The following is a 16,205-nucleotide window of genomic DNA, read 5'->3' as shown; positions in this document are numbered from 1 at the left end:
CAAAAGCACTTCCCAAAGTTAAAATGATACTCATCCCCAGTTAGTTTAATTATTTCCAGAACTTGCTTTTAGGTAACCCTTACAAGGGAAAACATTGATCCATGACATAAAGTAATTTTTTTTTTTTGATAAACAACAGCAGAAAATATATTAGAGAAGGCCGAGAGGCCGCACCGCATACAGGAAGTATACAAAGCAGCCACAAGGCCAAAGAGCCAAAAACAAAAACACCTCACCAGCCCTTATGGGGTCGCAACCCACTCCAAGAAGCCTATAAGCGAAGAGGACTCCTCTCCCCTATACAACTTAGCCCAACTCCACAAACTACTTACAAAAGACTTCTTGAGAGTCTGAATAGCCAAGAGACCCCCTCTAAAGGCTAGCCTATTTCTTTCTTTCCATACCATCCAAAATATACATAACGGAATGGTCTTCCAAATCTTCTTCCTCTTTTTGCCCACAAAAGGACCCCGCCAACAGAACAACGCCTCTTTAACCTTCTCTGGAAACACCCACTGAACCCCAAATAAGGCAAAGACGATATCCCAAAGGGTCATAGCCACTGTACAGTGTAAAAGAATGTGATTTACATTTTCCTCTTCACAACCACACAAAAAACAACAATTTGAAAGCTGCCAACCACGCCTTTGCAGCCTATCCAACGTAAGAATTTTTTCCCAAGTAGCCTCCTATGCGAAGAAAGCCACTTTGGTTGGGACCTTATCCACCCAAACATTTTTTCCCGAAAAAACACAAGAATTAGGGGCTGCCAGCAGATTGTAAGCTTCCCGAATCCTAAAACTGGTAGAAACCCCGCCTTTCCATAGCACACAGTCCTCCTCTGGACTTACTCTGATGTCCCTTAGCAAAAGGAGCAAGTCTTCTATTAGCACCAGCTCTCAGTCGTTAGAATATCTAATCAACCTGATATTCCACCCTCCTTGGCCCAGCCTTGGGTCCCACACATCATGCACCAGATCATTACTACACACTGCCAGTTCAAAAATCAGGGGGAATGCATTGGACAGCGCTCCGGTGCCGCACCAATGATCAGTCCAGAACCTGATCTTGTTCCCCCTCCCCACCTTGAACTTCATGTTATTCCAGCACCAGCTCTTCTCCTTTAAGATCTCCTTCCAAACTCCCACTCCAAAGGGCCCTCGGGCTTCCTTAGATATCCAGCCACACCCCTCCATCCCATGCTTCACCCCGATTACCTTCTTCCACAAAACATCCTTCTCAACGGCAAATCTCCAAACCCACTTGCCCAATAAGGCCCTGTTCAATAACCCCAACCTTCTAATACCAAGGCCCCCTTCTCCTTTTGAGTACACACCACCTTCCAATTAATTAAATGAATCTTCCTACCCGAATTTCCCCCTCCCCACAAAAAATCTCTTTGTATTTTCTCAAGCCTTTTAGCCACTGACTTAGGCATTCTAAAGATGGACATTTGATAAATAGGAATGCTTGCAAGGGTACTCTTAATCAGGGTGATTCTCCCGCCCTTAGACAAGTATTGTCTCTTCCACCGGGCAAGTCTTCTTCTCATTCTTTCCTCCACCCCATCCCACGTGGACAAGGCTTTGTGCCGGGCCCCAAGGGGCAGCCCCAAGTATTTGACCGGGAAGCTGCCAACTTTGCAGCCTAGCTCCACCGCCATTTCCTCCATATTTTCAATCTCCCCTACTGGTATCAGCTCACTCTTGGCCAGATTGATCCTAAGCCCAGAGGCCGCTTCGAACCACGCCAAAATCCATCCAAGATGCGTTAATTGGTCCTTGTTGGCCTCACAGAAGAGAATAGTGTCGTCTGCAAAGAGCAGATGTGACACCATAATCTCCGCTTCCCCGCTACCTCTCAGCCTACACCCAGAGATAAAGTTCCCCTGCACTACCCGCCTTATAAGTGCACTCAGCACTTCCATGCCCAAAATAAAGAGGTAGGGAGAAATTGGGTCTCCTTGACGCAGACCCTTAGAACTGGCGAAGAAGCCTTCTGGGACCCCGTTGATAAGGACAGAAAATTTTGCCGTTGAAAAGCACCACCACATCCACTCCATCCAGCGCGACCCGAAGCCCATCTTTTTCAAGACCTTCATAAGGAAGCTCCAGCTGATGCTGTCGTAGGCTTTCTCAATATCCAACTTACACACAATCCCCTTAACTTTCCTCTTCTGCCAATAGTCAACCACCTCATTGGCTATGAGAGAGGCGTCAAGAATTTGTCTTCCCCTCACAAACGCGTTTTGATCAGCCGAGACCACCTTATCTAACACCAATTTCAGCCTATTGGCCAAAACCTTGGCCATAAGCTTGTACAGCCCCCCAAGCAAACTGATAGGCCGGAACTCCCCAAGGTCCTCAACACCACCTTTTTTTGGAATGATGACCAGAAACGTGGCGTTCAAACTTTTGGCAAAGGACTTCTGATCGTAGAATTCCTTGAACAGCTCTACTATCTCCTCCTTAACGAACTCCCAACAAGCTTGCCAAAAGGCCACAGTGAACCCATCCGGGCCTGGGGCCTTATCACCATTCATATCCATCAGGGCAGAGAAGATTTCTTCTTTAGTAAAGGGGACCTCCAAAGCTTCAGCTTCACTGTGGTCAAGACTATTAAGAGGTAGCCCCTCTATGTCGGCTCTCCACCCTGGTTCTTCTCTTAGCTGGTGCTGAAAGGCCTTGACAATCCCCTCCCTCACCTCTTGCTCCTCCACCAATTCCACCCCATTTATTTTAATTCTGTCCAAAAAATTATTTCTCCAATGGGCACTAGCCATCTTGTGGAAAAACCCAGTATTCTTATCCCCTTCTCTAAGCCATAGCTCCCTAGACACTTGCCTCCAATGGGTTTCCTCCAATAGGACCCACTTCTTAAAATTCTCTTTAGCTTCATTTTTCAGTTCCATTTCCCTATCTGAGAGGTTCCTGCCGCTTTCCACCCTGTCCCAAAACTCAATTTGCTGAAGGGCAGAGCTTTTATTCACTTCCACTCTGCCAAAAACTTCCCTGTTCCACACTTTAATTTTCTCCTTCATCTCCTTCATTTTAGCAGCCAATCTAAGACTAGTCCTTCCTACTCTTTCCCCTCCTTGCCACCATTCGCGAAGAAGCTCCTTAAACCCTTCCACCTTGAGCCACATATTTTCAAACCTGAACGGGGAAGGACCCCGGCTCATCCTGCCCCCCTTCAACAGAATAGGGAAGTGGTCAGAGGTAGGCCTAGGGAGCCTACACTGAACAGCCCTCCTGAAGGTATCTAGCCACCCCTGAGACACTAGGAAACGATCCAGCCTTGCCCAAGTCTGATTACCCCTACCCCCACTCCAAGAATACACACCCCCCTGCAAAGGGAGGTCAATGAGGGCAAGGTCATCCACCACCTGAGCAAACTTACGCATTGCTCCATTAAGGCTCCCCTGCCTGCTCCTATCTCTTTGGGATAAAGTGACATTAAAGTCCCCTCCTAAGCACCATGGGTCTTCCCAAATTCCCCTTATCGCTCCTAACTCCTCCCACATCTCCTCCCTCTCTTTCCTATTACACGGCCCATAGACTCCCGTAAAAATCCAAACCCCTCCATCTTCAACATTCTTCAACCTACATGATATAGAAAAATTGCCCACCTCCATCTCCAGCAGCTCCAAGGATCTCTTGTCCTAGCAAACCAAAATACCACCCGCTGAGCCTTGAGCTCCCATAGCCCCCCAATCGAGGAACCTCCCAGAACCCAGACTCCTCACCACCCCCTCAGTCATAGTCTGAATTTTCGTCTCCTGAATGCAAACTAAGTCCGCCCTTTGACTCATAATCAAAGCCTTGATCACTTTCCTTTTAGAGCTATCATTAGCTCCCCGAACATTCCAACTTACCAGCTTTATCTTCATGATACAACTGGAGACTGACCCCCTCTTCCTTGAACAATGGCTTTCTGCTTCCTTCCCCCATCGTAATTGATGGAACATTCAAGCCTCTTCAATTCCCTCTCAAATTTCGAGTTTTCTAAGAGAGACTTGCTGTGCACTTTTTCCCTTCTTCTTCTTATTTTGACCGTAAAATCCATGATGTCCTTCTCTAAACCCACTGTAGAAAACCCCAGGAACTGATTGAATCTTGCCAGCTCACTCTCCTCCCAGTTGTCCACCCTCCAATCCCTAATTTCTGGAGCCATCACACCAACCGGGCAGAGATCCTTCCCACTAGATTCCATCTCGCCATTATTATTTTCCAAAATTTCCCAACACTCCACATTCTTCAGTGCTACAGGCGTTCTTCCAACCATCCTCCGGTCCGTAGGTTCCCACTGGGAAACGTCCATAGCCACCCCAGAACGGTCGTAATACTCCCCCATTGGAGTCCGACCAGAAAAAGAAGAAGGGGGAGAAGGAGAAACACACACCAACGACCCAAAAAAATTAGGGACATTCCCGTACCTCGAAGCCTCTTCCAGAAGAGCATCAGCTGTCTTCGAATTCCCCTCCGCTCTATACTCCTCAGCCACAGGCCTCCACAATCCCTCCATCACTAATGACCATGACTGGTCAAGGCCCCCCACAGGGCTTGGACCAGCCCCAATAAAAGGACGGACCCCCCTCAACTGGGCTTCATCCGCCTTAAAAGCCAGAGGCGAATCTGGGCTTCGAATACCCAGCCCAGCCCTTCTGATAAAATTCGGAGCCCGCCCAGCATCAGGAGACGGCCCAAGAATGGGCGGCCCAGGCGCGCTAGGGAAGGAGGGCCCAGAGTCTTTAAAAGGCCCAAGGACCCTCTGCGTCGCCAGCCCACCCGCTTCATGGAGCCCATCCGCCATCAAGCCCGAATCCAGAACCGCCTCCGAACCCGACCCCGAGGACTGCCCCCTCATCCCATCATCAGTCTGCAGCCTGACCTCGAGACTTGGGTCACCTACCAACCCCCTCACGCGCCCCCCCGCGCGTGCAGGGACTTCACCCCCATCCTCGCCTTCTGCAACAAGGATACCTTTGCCCTTTCTTTCCCTTGCCGTCCTCACAGTGGGTCTGAATTCCCACCAAAGTGTAAGCTCATAGCAAACCTCCTCGGTCCGCACTTCCACGACGTTGGGGGGCCTCTCCTTGTTGAGCTTCACCAAGATCCTTGCCCACTGCAGGTCTTCCAGCGTCTCCGTCTGTGGGTCGATATCTAGGAATCCCCCACATGCATCCCCTATTCTCTTCAGAGTATCTCGTTCCCATAGCGAGACTGGCAACCCCAGGATACGCACCCAAGCCTCGCGCCTCTGTTCCCCTTCCGACGTACACCCACTCTCAGGCCTCCAAATTTCCAGGCTGAGAGAGGACCCTTCGCATGAGAAACCCCCAATTCTTAAGGCTTTCTCTGCTTCATCCAGATCCTCAAACTCTAAGAGGACTTTGCCCCTTTCCAATTTCGCAATTCCTAAGTTGCCCTTCAGTCTCCAAAACTTCGCCAATTTCATCCCCCAACCTCTCATATCTACCTCTTTCCTTGAACTAGGGTCCCAACTCCCTACCAGGCAGTGGACCAATTTCCCCATGATCCGACTCATTCCCCTCTTACAAAGATCCGCCCTTGCCGCTACAGTCTTCATCTCCTTTGATTGCATCACAGCTTCCACATAGGATTTCTCCATTGGTGACCTTAGGAGCGCGGCGCCCTTTTTCTGAGAGCTCTCGTCTCCGACGTTACACCCCAGACGGCGAAGCATCTCTACCATTAGTACCCAGCCATCCTTATCTCCGTTACCCTTCGGGATATAGATGTTGTACCTTTTGTTTTCCACCTCTGTAACCCCTAACCGAATGAACAGCCCTCCCTTATTTAGGTCGCGCACCATAAGGAAGGACCTTCCACTGTCCTTCCACCTTCTTTCCCAAAATCCGGTTCCTACTTTCTCAATACAAGCCTCCAGACCATCGATAAAGCACCCAATGCTGTTCGATCCCATCCTGATCCACGAGGAGACTCCCCCTTTCCTTTCTACAATCAGGGCTTGCACCTTGCCTTTCTTTTCCCTTACCTCTACATCGAACCGTTTCGACTCCACTCCAAAGCTTCCCTTCTTGGCCCTACTCCTAACCCCCACGAAGTCATCACCTTCTGCATCAGCCCTTGAGTCTCCCTCTAATCCTTCTGCAACGCGCCGCTCGCCTCGCTCCCTCCCATCGCTTTCACCCTCTCTCACACCGACCCGCTCTCTCATTTCTGCAACTCATTGTAACAAACTATTGTTAAATAGTTTAATTGAAAATTCCTCTTTATTGATGGATATTTTCTACATGGTGCAACTTTGGGCTTGATGCATCACATAATTGTAAATTGTAATCGATGTGACTTGAAGTTTTTTTAATCTAGAATTTTCATTATGCTCTCTTAAGCATCCCAAAAGATAATGTCATAATTTTATATTTTGGCTACTTATTGTCACACCTCCAATCAATATTAATATTTTGATTGGATGTTGCACCACAACTTTTAAGGGTATTCCCCTTAATATGATCCAACTTGATTAGATGTTAGTGCATAGATCCAGGGGCGTGGGCTAGCAAGGATAGATTTTTTTTTTATATTCCCACATGGGACATGGTTTGTGGAAACTAATAGTTGTATAGATTTACTTGTGTTCGGAGGTTCCTACTTTCATTTTGTGTAGTTTTTTGGAGGATTTCTCATCCTTCTATTGTACTTACTCACCTTAATATATTATACCGTTGTTTCTCATCAAAAAAAATATTAATATTTTGATATTGTTTCCAATATCACTGTCTCTTCAGAAGCTCAATATGATATCAGTATTAGAATTTTCTTCAATCTTGGGCCTACAACCTCTCCTCTATGTTCCTCCTTTCAAAAAATCTATCAAGCCAAAGAGGTCCAAAGAAGACCAAACAACCACCCTTTCCTTCATTATTTGGGCCTATAGGGATTGCTTGTGACTCTCCTAGCAAGGTTGTGCATATTTTTTTTTTTTATAGGTAAATAAGTAGAATATATTAAAAGTGCTTGCAAAAAGGTGCAACAAAGTACACACGGAGTATACAGATATGGCCCATAGTCAAGCAAGAAAAGAAGAGAGAAGATTAAAACCCACCAACACCCAGCTCCCACAAGGGTTGGAAACCCCCTAGCAAAAAACCAAAAAAATAGAAAAAACAAAAAAAACCCTACCCAGAATGAACAAAGAACCCCTAGCAGAATCTCCAGTGGCCAGCAGATACCCCTGCCACTAACTCCGCACCCCCCTCCCCTTTCCTTTTATTGTGGACGAAACACTATTATTATTGACTGGCACTCAAGCCTTCAGATTTCCTTCTCAAGACGCAAAGAGGACAAGGAATGTCGTCTTCCCCCTAACACCTTAACCCCACAACCTTTCTTCGCTTCCAGTTTTCTTAGAAGAGAGTTGATTTCCTTTTCGAAGCCCAAAACTAGTATTCCCAAACAATTGGAGAACTCGACAAAACCTCTGGGTAGACTCACAAATTCCTCCCCCTCCACTACACCTCCCAAATCCGCATCCCTAGGAGGATCCACCTCCTCAGTTCTGACCTCCGAAACTGATGCTCCCTTTGCAATCTTCCTTGAAAGCTCCAAGGACCCATCTTGCACCCACAACTCGGGAGTTGAAGGACCTAAAAAAGAGGGCACAGACGAAGATTGTTGATTAGCCTCCGCCAAGAGTGCTTTTTCAGTAATTGCTACCCGTGAGACCACCAAAGACGTTGAGAGAGAGTTAGAACATTTGGTCAAATCTTCCTTGCTACTTTCCTCTCTCCTTTCTACAATTACGAGCACATGATTCACAGCCGCAACCCCCAAAGGCCTCACAACTACCCCACCATCCCCCTTCTCCCTCCCCTCAGCCGACGCGACTTCGCCACTCCCTTGAACCAACTCGCGATCCTCATCAATAGAGAAAAGCCCCACCGAACCCCCAAACTTCCATTAGAAACCCTATAAAGGCTTCCCTCTCTTAACATCTCTCTTATGACGGCTGAAAAGAACATGGGCCCAGCCCAAACTTAAAAAAGACCCCCACCCCCCTCTTCTTCAAACTCCGCTTGGGCCAAGTGAAGCCCTACTAAGCCTTAGTCCTCCTCCCCCGCCCCCTCATAGCCCAAAGGTTGTGGTCCAAGAACCAACTCACTAACACCCCTTTTAGCCTTCGGCATAGTCAAACCTCTCCCATCTGCAACAGTTGTATCCCTCACTTCTCCCTCCCAAACATCCTCTCCTTCTGCAGCTTTCTCAACTGCTGCGTCCTCACCTGTCAGCTTCTTCTCGTATGAACACAGCAAGTCCCCATCTCTAGTTGATCGAGGTTGCAGAGCCTTCCCCACCCCAGAGCTGGCGCCACCCCTTATAATCATTACTTTTAAGGGCTTCAGAGGAAAGATTCTTTGGCAAGTGGCCTCACTTTCTATTCTTTGCATAAGTTGCCTAGAGATGAATGCCACAATTTCTAGACTTAGATGGAAGTGGAATCCTTACAGCTGTGTAGTTTACATCTTTCCCTCACTGGATAGGATTTCCGGGTGCTCCAATGTGTGCAGTTATGCTATATTGAAAATCTATCTGTATTCTATCAAGAGTACAGTTTACATCTTTCTCAAATTGGATAGCATTTTGGGTGCTCCAATTTGTGTAGTTACATCATATTGGAAATCTATTTGTCATCCTATCAAGAGGATAGGGACGATGAGATCAAACTGGAACCCCTTTCAATGGTTACCATGAGCTTAATTTGATGGTGGCTCACTGGAAAACCTAGGGCAATCAGGGACCAGTGGCACATTCAAGGATCACAAGGGTGCAGTCATGAGAGTTTGCTCAAAGCCTGTTGAGATAGTGTAGTGGGAAAGACATGCAAGGATTTTTTTTTTTAGGACAAGTGAAGGACTTTAGAGACAATGAAGAACCTAATATATTTACATTCCTCTTTATGGGACTCTTCTATTACAACTTTTGAGGGCATTCCTCTTTGTGTTATTCAACTCCATTGGAATTTGGTATGTAGATCAAAAGGGTTACAATAGAAAAGAGAGGAACAACACTTAAGAGACCTTTCTGTAGGAGTTGCACTAACCTCTAACGAATGTTGAGTCACTTTTCCTTGTATAGTCTCATGTGGTACTCTTCTGATGTATTCTCCTCCTTAGTATATTGGAGAAGGTTCTCCACCTCTGTTTTTGTTCAGATTTTGTAAATTGGGAAAGGATTCCTCCTTCTTTACTTGTACTTTTAAATCCATGGTAATGAATACATTTTTTATGAAAAAAAAAAAAAAGGTTTGCTTTAGTTAATGTCTTCAGTTATATCATGGGTCTCACAAGAAAGATAGGATGGTAGAAACTGGATGTGCGAATGAAAGAAATTGTGGATTCTTCAAGAAAGTTGGATTGCTCCTTCAATTGGATTCACCCTTCTACCACATTGATTGCCTAAGGGAGGCTATTTGCTAGAAGCATTAATAAGGCATCTCATTCCTCCTTGAGTTTGTTTTAATGGGAATCGTTGGTAGCCACATTGTGGCTCTTTGTGTTTTTACTCATACTCTGTTACCTCAAAAGGACAATTCATCCTTCTTGTACATTTTGTTTCATTTTTAGTGAAATAAATGAAATCGGTTGTTTTCCACTCAACAAACAAATAAAAAAAAAAAAAAACTATCACAAGGAAATACACGGCAGAGCCAGTCATACTACAAATTTGTCTGGCAAGTAAAACTGAACAGAATTTAGAGCATTTACCTCAGTGATCATTTCTGGACGAATTGATTGCTGCAGAATGCAGAGAGCACCATTCTTTCCATGACCAGAACAACACACCTGAAAAGCACCCCAAAAAAAATAATAATAACAACAAACATATTTTCAAACTATGAGACAGGATACTCTTAAGGTTCTTAGATTTGGAAAAGGTAGATGCATGGAAAACTACTGAACGATTCAGAAATTGTAATAGTCTAGGTTGAAAACTAACTAAATAATAACTTGTAGGGCACAGAAAAAGGTTCAAGCAGAAGCCTTACACATTATTATTCATCAAAGCCAAACAAACAGAAAGCCAACTTGCAAAACTAACCAGTTCATAATTACTTTGTTTAGCAATGCCAGTTGCTTTTGGGTCAGCATTAATTCGAAGACCATAGGCAAAGTCTTTCAGCGGACCAACATTGATGAATGAATCCCTCACTGAAAATGAAAATGTCTTCTGCTTGCATCCAGAAAAAATATAAAATTATTAGAAAGAGAAGGTAGATGAGAAACACTAAGAAGTAAGACAATTTACCATAGATAAATACTATTCCCAAAATATCCTTAACAAGATAAATTGATTTCACCTTCACAATTACAATCTTTTTATTGATAAAGAACCAAATTAGTCTTCAGGTCAACACCCAACACACAAAGAAGTTCTCCTATATCAATTAAGACTCACAAAATCTACATCAAAAATAGAGTAAATAGTCATGTGATAAACAACAAAAATGTAAAAGAAAGCAAAGAAATGAATTAGTGATGCATTGCATGGTAAATCTTAGGCTGGTTTGTATGAGCGTGCACAGTCCCCATGTTGGTATTATCAATCACCCATCTGACAAACTCAACTCAGGATGATTGATATTTTTTGGTTGAATTTTTGTAATGTGTAGTCCCAGTAAATAAATTGGAAGCACACACAAAAGCCATACTTGATCCTAAAAAACTAAAAGCCACAACCATTAAAAGTAGACAAGATTACAGAAACACCCACCTGAGCTCTTAATGAATTTGCATGTTACAGAAGTTCAACACAATCATTTTATTGGAGTTCGATAGGTGGTGGGTCCCCAACCAAATTTCAGTTTTCACTGGTCAGCCTTGTTGAGTAAGATTTAAAGAGTGGATGAAGAGCCATGATTTAGAAACTCAATCTGTCAGGTTCTTTTTTGTATGAAACAAATAGTGGGTAGCCTTTTTATTCATAACCATATTGCTTCAAATTTCCACTCCATCACCTTTTCTGTTTGACATCAACTGGGCCTTGTCCTTTCTGTCCTCAGAAGATTGAAAACAATGGTGGATAGAAACACATTCCACCCAAAAGGAAAATTCTATGAAACTATCCAGATTTTAGCAAACAAGGTTTGACAGTTATCAACCGGTGCCCCACCCATCCAAACAGAAGCATTCTACTCCCTCTTTTATTTTCGTAAAAGTTGTTTCTAGGAAAATACAATATGGAAGTAGAGAAGCCAGATAATAGATAGGATGTTAACAGAATGTCACTCGACCTGTGATGTTTCTGTGCTATTTGGAGCCGAACCATACAACGATAGCTCCTCACCATTGACCATATCTTGCAAAGCATCAGAAGAGGACTTGCGCAATCGCTTTGCTGAAGGCACATCACCTTCAATATCTCCAACCTGTAAAAGTGAAAGAAGCTGAAAATTTGTTTGGATGACCATTTCAATGTAATTTAAAAAAATAATAATAATAAATTTAAATAACATAATGTATAATATCATGGATAATGGAATGACATTGGCATTTTTTCATGTTCACCAGCATAAGAATTTTCAAGAAAGATTAATTGGATATAAGATGCTAAGATATATCACAAAGTTAAAGTAACATGGTCCAAGAAGTCAAAACAGTCAAATATAGGAATTAGAGTTCAAGTAAGATTCCAGCTCCAAATGAGAGCAGGAGGTTGAATTTTATTCAACTATAACCAAAAATGATGCAAACTAGGGATATATTACAAACTTAAAGTAACATGGTTCAAGAAATCCAAACTCTAAATGCGAACAGGAGGTTGAATTTTATTCAATTATATCCATAAATGATGCAAACTAGCACGGAATACACACCTCTTCCTTCACACTAGAAGACAGTATGGAAGTAAATTGCACAAGCAAACTATCTCCCAACCGACTGCCTAGAAAAAATAATGAGTTTCCAATAGCAGCAATTCCCTATGAAAAATGGCATTGTAGATCAATGTAATTTTAGTTTTGATATAAAAGTAAAACAGATAAACCATTAAGACTTGAGCAAAACAAGATGAAGATATCAACAAATGTAACCAACCGAAGTAAGCACTGATGCCCTAGACTTTGAAAGATCAAGTCTGTGAACAACCCTGCAGAACAAAAAGCAAACAAGTAAGAATCTGTTAAACAAGATTTACATAACTAGAGGGTCATTAAGAATATAAAAAATAATATGGATAACAACTTGAAATTTGGAATGATATGCGTACAATGAATTTCCATATAAAGGGAAAGAATGTAATTGCATGCCCTCCTTCTCATTTTCATATCCTATAACTACTTCAATTTAAGCAGAAAAAGAATCTCAAAATCTGACCAAGCCCACTCAAAAGCCACATCTATGTTTATACCCTCATGAGTTGTTGGCTGAAAAATAAAACTAAGGGCCAATTGAAGATAATACTCTTGTTTTTTAGGTAATTTTTTTTCTTTCTTTCTTTTTTTGTCTTTCCCTTTTGGTAACCAATTCAAGAGAATGCTCCAAAGTCCAATCTATTCATTGTCCTCAAAAGTAGGTCCAAGTATGAACATCATTCATTTGGGAAGATAAACTAATGTTGAAATTCTCTAAGAAAATGGAATAATAGTAGAATGGATGACAAACGTAGAAACACAGATTATTCATACAGGTTTAATATGAAAAAACAGATATTCAACTCGCCAGATCCATCCAAAAGATAAATCCATTCCTAGTTGGGGATCCCATAAATTCAAGGTTCTTAAGAACCAAAGAATTCCTAGAAAGGAGAGGAAAGATCACAAAAGTTGAGAAATCTTTTAGTGACCTCAAAGTTCTGTAGGCACCTGTACAATATTTTTTTTTATCAGTAAATGAAAATAGTATTGAAAAGCGCCACAAAGGGGCACATCAAAGTACGCACAATGTAATACAATGGCTGCCAAAAAGCGCCAAAAAAAGACAGTCAATCACATAATGTTGGATGGGTATCAGAATCAACAACAGTAACAACTTATCACCATAGAAAGATTCACTAACTTCTATGTCCTCCAAATAATTAGAATAAAAACAAAGATGAGTTAATAAAGATCCTAGGCAACAGGTGATGTGACCTTGCTATTAAAGCAATTTCAAATAGTAATCCCCTTCTCTCGCCATCCCTTTATTCTCCCTCCCAAACAGAGAAGAAAAAGAACATGGTAAACATTTCTGCATCCACAAATGTGAGCTTAAGTCTATTTTGCTTCAGCAGAGGCAGTGAGCATATCCCACTATACATTTGCAACAAAAGAGAAAAAAGAAGAAGATGATGATGAGAGATTAACTCATGAAGATGAAAATGGAAGAATTTTTGTTAAGAAAAGATGAAAATGGAGGTTTTTAATAAGAACTCCCAGCAAGGCATTTATCTCAACTATCAGTGAAGCAAACCTCAAATGATATGGGCTTATCCCTCTACCTTAAACTACTTAAATACTAATAAAACTTGAACTTGGGATTCTGATTCATCGGAGGACACTACCACTGAGCAACCACCAGGGAAGCAAAAATGAAAATGGATGTTAACTATAGATATTTTAACAATATGTAGATTTTCCTTTGCTGTCCCATGAAAGGATGAAGGTGGTTCACATTTTTTTCTCATTGTCCATTTTTCCCATCCTTTTTGCCAGGGTGAATAGGAGTCTCACAGTGGCAGCTTCATAAGATGCCAAATCCCTCCCAATAGTTGGAAGGTGTAGATGATGATGCAATAAGGATTCTCAGTTGAATGCCAACAGAATATAGGAAGCACATGTCAGTTAAATAGGCACATCTAGGGAGAATAACAATCAAGAAACTCTTACTCTCGGCTTAATGAATAAATTTTTATTTAAAAAAAAGACATAAAAGACCACCACATACCGTCCATCATAAACCAGTGTCAGCAAAAGTAGCTCCCCTGTTTTTGTTGACAGCATAGCCACATCATTTGATAACCAAGTTGCATTGGCAGCATCAAGCTCCACACTAAAACTTGACCTGGGCATCTCCTGGCTGAAATGAAATGGAAAATTTGCTTCTAGGTTAGAAATTAATATAAATAAGGCTTAAAATCACATCCATTAAATCATCTTGATATAGGACAACCCCAGGATGATTGTCTACAATCAAATAAGGTGGGATAAGGGCCTTAAGGCTTCAATCTCATAGGATTTAAATAGGGCAACAACAATTAAATTATAGCAGCAAGAAAAAAAAAATAAAGTAAAAGATACAAAAGAAAAGATAAAGAAGAAAGCTAGAAAACATTAGGGCCTGTTTGTTTAGTGTTTTCAAGAACTGTTTTCTGTTCTTGAAAACAAAAAACACCAAAAACTCGTTTGGTTGAGAGAGTCGTTTTTGTTTTTGTTGTTCCCCGTGTTCTCAAAATGGCACTATTTAGAGAACAACAAAAGTTGTTTTCCCTGTTTTTCTACTGTTTACATAACAAAATTAAACAACAAAAAACTCATTTGTTCTCTGTGTTTTTTTTTTTCTTCCCGTTCTCATCTCTTCTCCTCTCCAGCACAGTCGCGTGGCCTCTTCTTGATTTTTCCCATTTCTCAGTTTTGATTCAGGTTCGTGAAATTTAAATCCAATGGCACAATAGCAAAGAGACCCCTAAAACGGATCCAGAAAACACAGGGAGCAAAAGAAAATCAATTTTTTTGGTTTTCTTTGGGGGTTTTGCATGGATTTTCTCGGAAATCAAACGAGGATGAATTTTCCCGGAAATTGAATGGGGCATGGATTTTCTTGGGAATCAAACGGAGGTTGAAAAAAAATAATAATAACACGATTAGATTAGTACCTGCGAGGATTGAGAGTGGCAGAGTGAGAGAAGGCTTTTTTTTAGGGATTTTTCCGGCTGGAGGGCAACTTCAGAAAAGGGCTTCTTGATGGCGGAGTGAGAGGGCTTTTTTAGGGATTTTCCCGGCTGGAGGGCAACTTCAGAAAAGGGCTTCTTGATGGCAGAGTGAGAGGGCTTTTTTAGGGAGAGGGCAACTTCAGAAAAGGGCTTCTTGATGCTCGAGTGAGAGAAGAGGGTGGCATTTTGAATTTTAGATTTAGTAGAGATAAAAAAAAAATTAACAAACCACGAGAATAATTTTATCTCCAATATGCTATAATTTTTAATAAAGTTAAAGATTAAATAAAAAAAATATTAATAAAAGTGATTTTATTATGTTTGATTTATTTTAAAAAAATATAAAAAATATTTTTATTTTAAAATTAATAAAATAAATAATTTTTTAATTTAAATGAACTATATATCTAAAAATTATTTATAAATTTATAATATAAATTACTTGAAGAAAATATTTTATTAATTAGAAAAGAAAAAAAAAACATCTTTCAAATGTGTTTTTTGTTTTATTTGTTCTAATTCTTTTTTTATTAACTCAACCAAACATGTTTTTTTGTTTTTGAGAACAAAAACTGTTTTTCAAAATTCAGTTCTCAAACACAATTTTTTTTTAAAAAACACCAAAAACTGTTCTTAAAAACTATTCTCAAAAACTGTTTTTCAGAACAGTTTTCAAAAACAGTAACCAAACAGGCCCTTAAAGTCTCACTAAGGCTTTGTTGGAGTCATACTCCCATGTAGAACAAAAACAATGTAGTCTCATACTTGACTCAATCACTCATTAAACCCACTTTACATCAATTAGTCTTATTTATAGACTTTAAAGAATCCTAAAAATTGAATAAAACTATGACAAATTAAACATATAACTTATTAGGACTCTTATTCCTTCATAAAGCGTCTTTCTAACTGAGTAAGAAAGCACGCATTGCACTCCAAAGCGGGAGAACAAAAGATGTCACGACACCATTGTATTGACACAATGGATAAGTAAGAGACACATTTAAAAATAAGTTTCTATTCATTAAAGAAAAAAAAAAACTATTTTCTACAAAGCTTTTAACTTCAAAATGTTCATAACTTTTAGAACACTTTCATCTTTCAAAAGTTCTTATATTATGTTTTAATTTCATTTGTTGGAGGCCTTGGAAGTTTTAAAAAATAAATAAAATCCCAATAAATTAATATGTAACTTGGGATTCTTTTTAAATGATTTGAGTTTTTAGAGAAAGTTGCTTTTTTGTGTAGTTCCTATCAGTTTTTTGGGGTTTTCTAAATCCTATAAACAAGATTAATGATTTAGAACAAAAACACAAT

General features: G+C 41.1%; 1 protein-coding gene across 2 annotated transcripts in view; it reads right to left on the bottom strand.

The window, feature by feature from the left end:
• Nucleotides 1-16,205, bottom strand: part of LOC117933576 (cleavage and polyadenylation specificity factor subunit 1) — a 104,678-nt gene that overhangs the window by 36,407 nt on the left and 52,066 nt on the right. For both annotated transcript variants that reach the window (XM_034855003.1, XM_034855002.1), the window contains exons 8-13: nucleotides 13,904-14,035; nucleotides 12,077-12,128; nucleotides 11,857-11,961; nucleotides 11,275-11,409; nucleotides 10,083-10,211; nucleotides 9,749-9,826 (exon numbers count right to left, since the gene is read on the bottom strand). In XM_034855003.1, coding sequence (XP_034710894.1) covers nucleotides 9,749-9,826; nucleotides 10,083-10,211; nucleotides 11,275-11,409; nucleotides 11,857-11,961; nucleotides 12,077-12,128; nucleotides 13,904-14,035 — 631 coding nt within the window. The remainder of the gene's footprint in view (nucleotides 1-9,748; nucleotides 9,827-10,082; nucleotides 10,212-11,274; nucleotides 11,410-11,856; nucleotides 11,962-12,076; nucleotides 12,129-13,903; nucleotides 14,036-16,205) is intronic.

Source organism: Vitis riparia, chromosome 16 (genome assembly GCF_004353265.1).
Source record: "Vitis riparia cultivar Riparia Gloire de Montpellier isolate 1030 chromosome 16, EGFV_Vit.rip_1.0, whole genome shotgun sequence".
In the NCBI taxonomy this organism is placed as follows: domain Eukaryota; kingdom Viridiplantae; phylum Streptophyta; class Magnoliopsida; order Vitales; family Vitaceae; genus Vitis; species Vitis riparia.
This window is presented reverse-complemented; position numbering and strand designations above follow the sequence as displayed.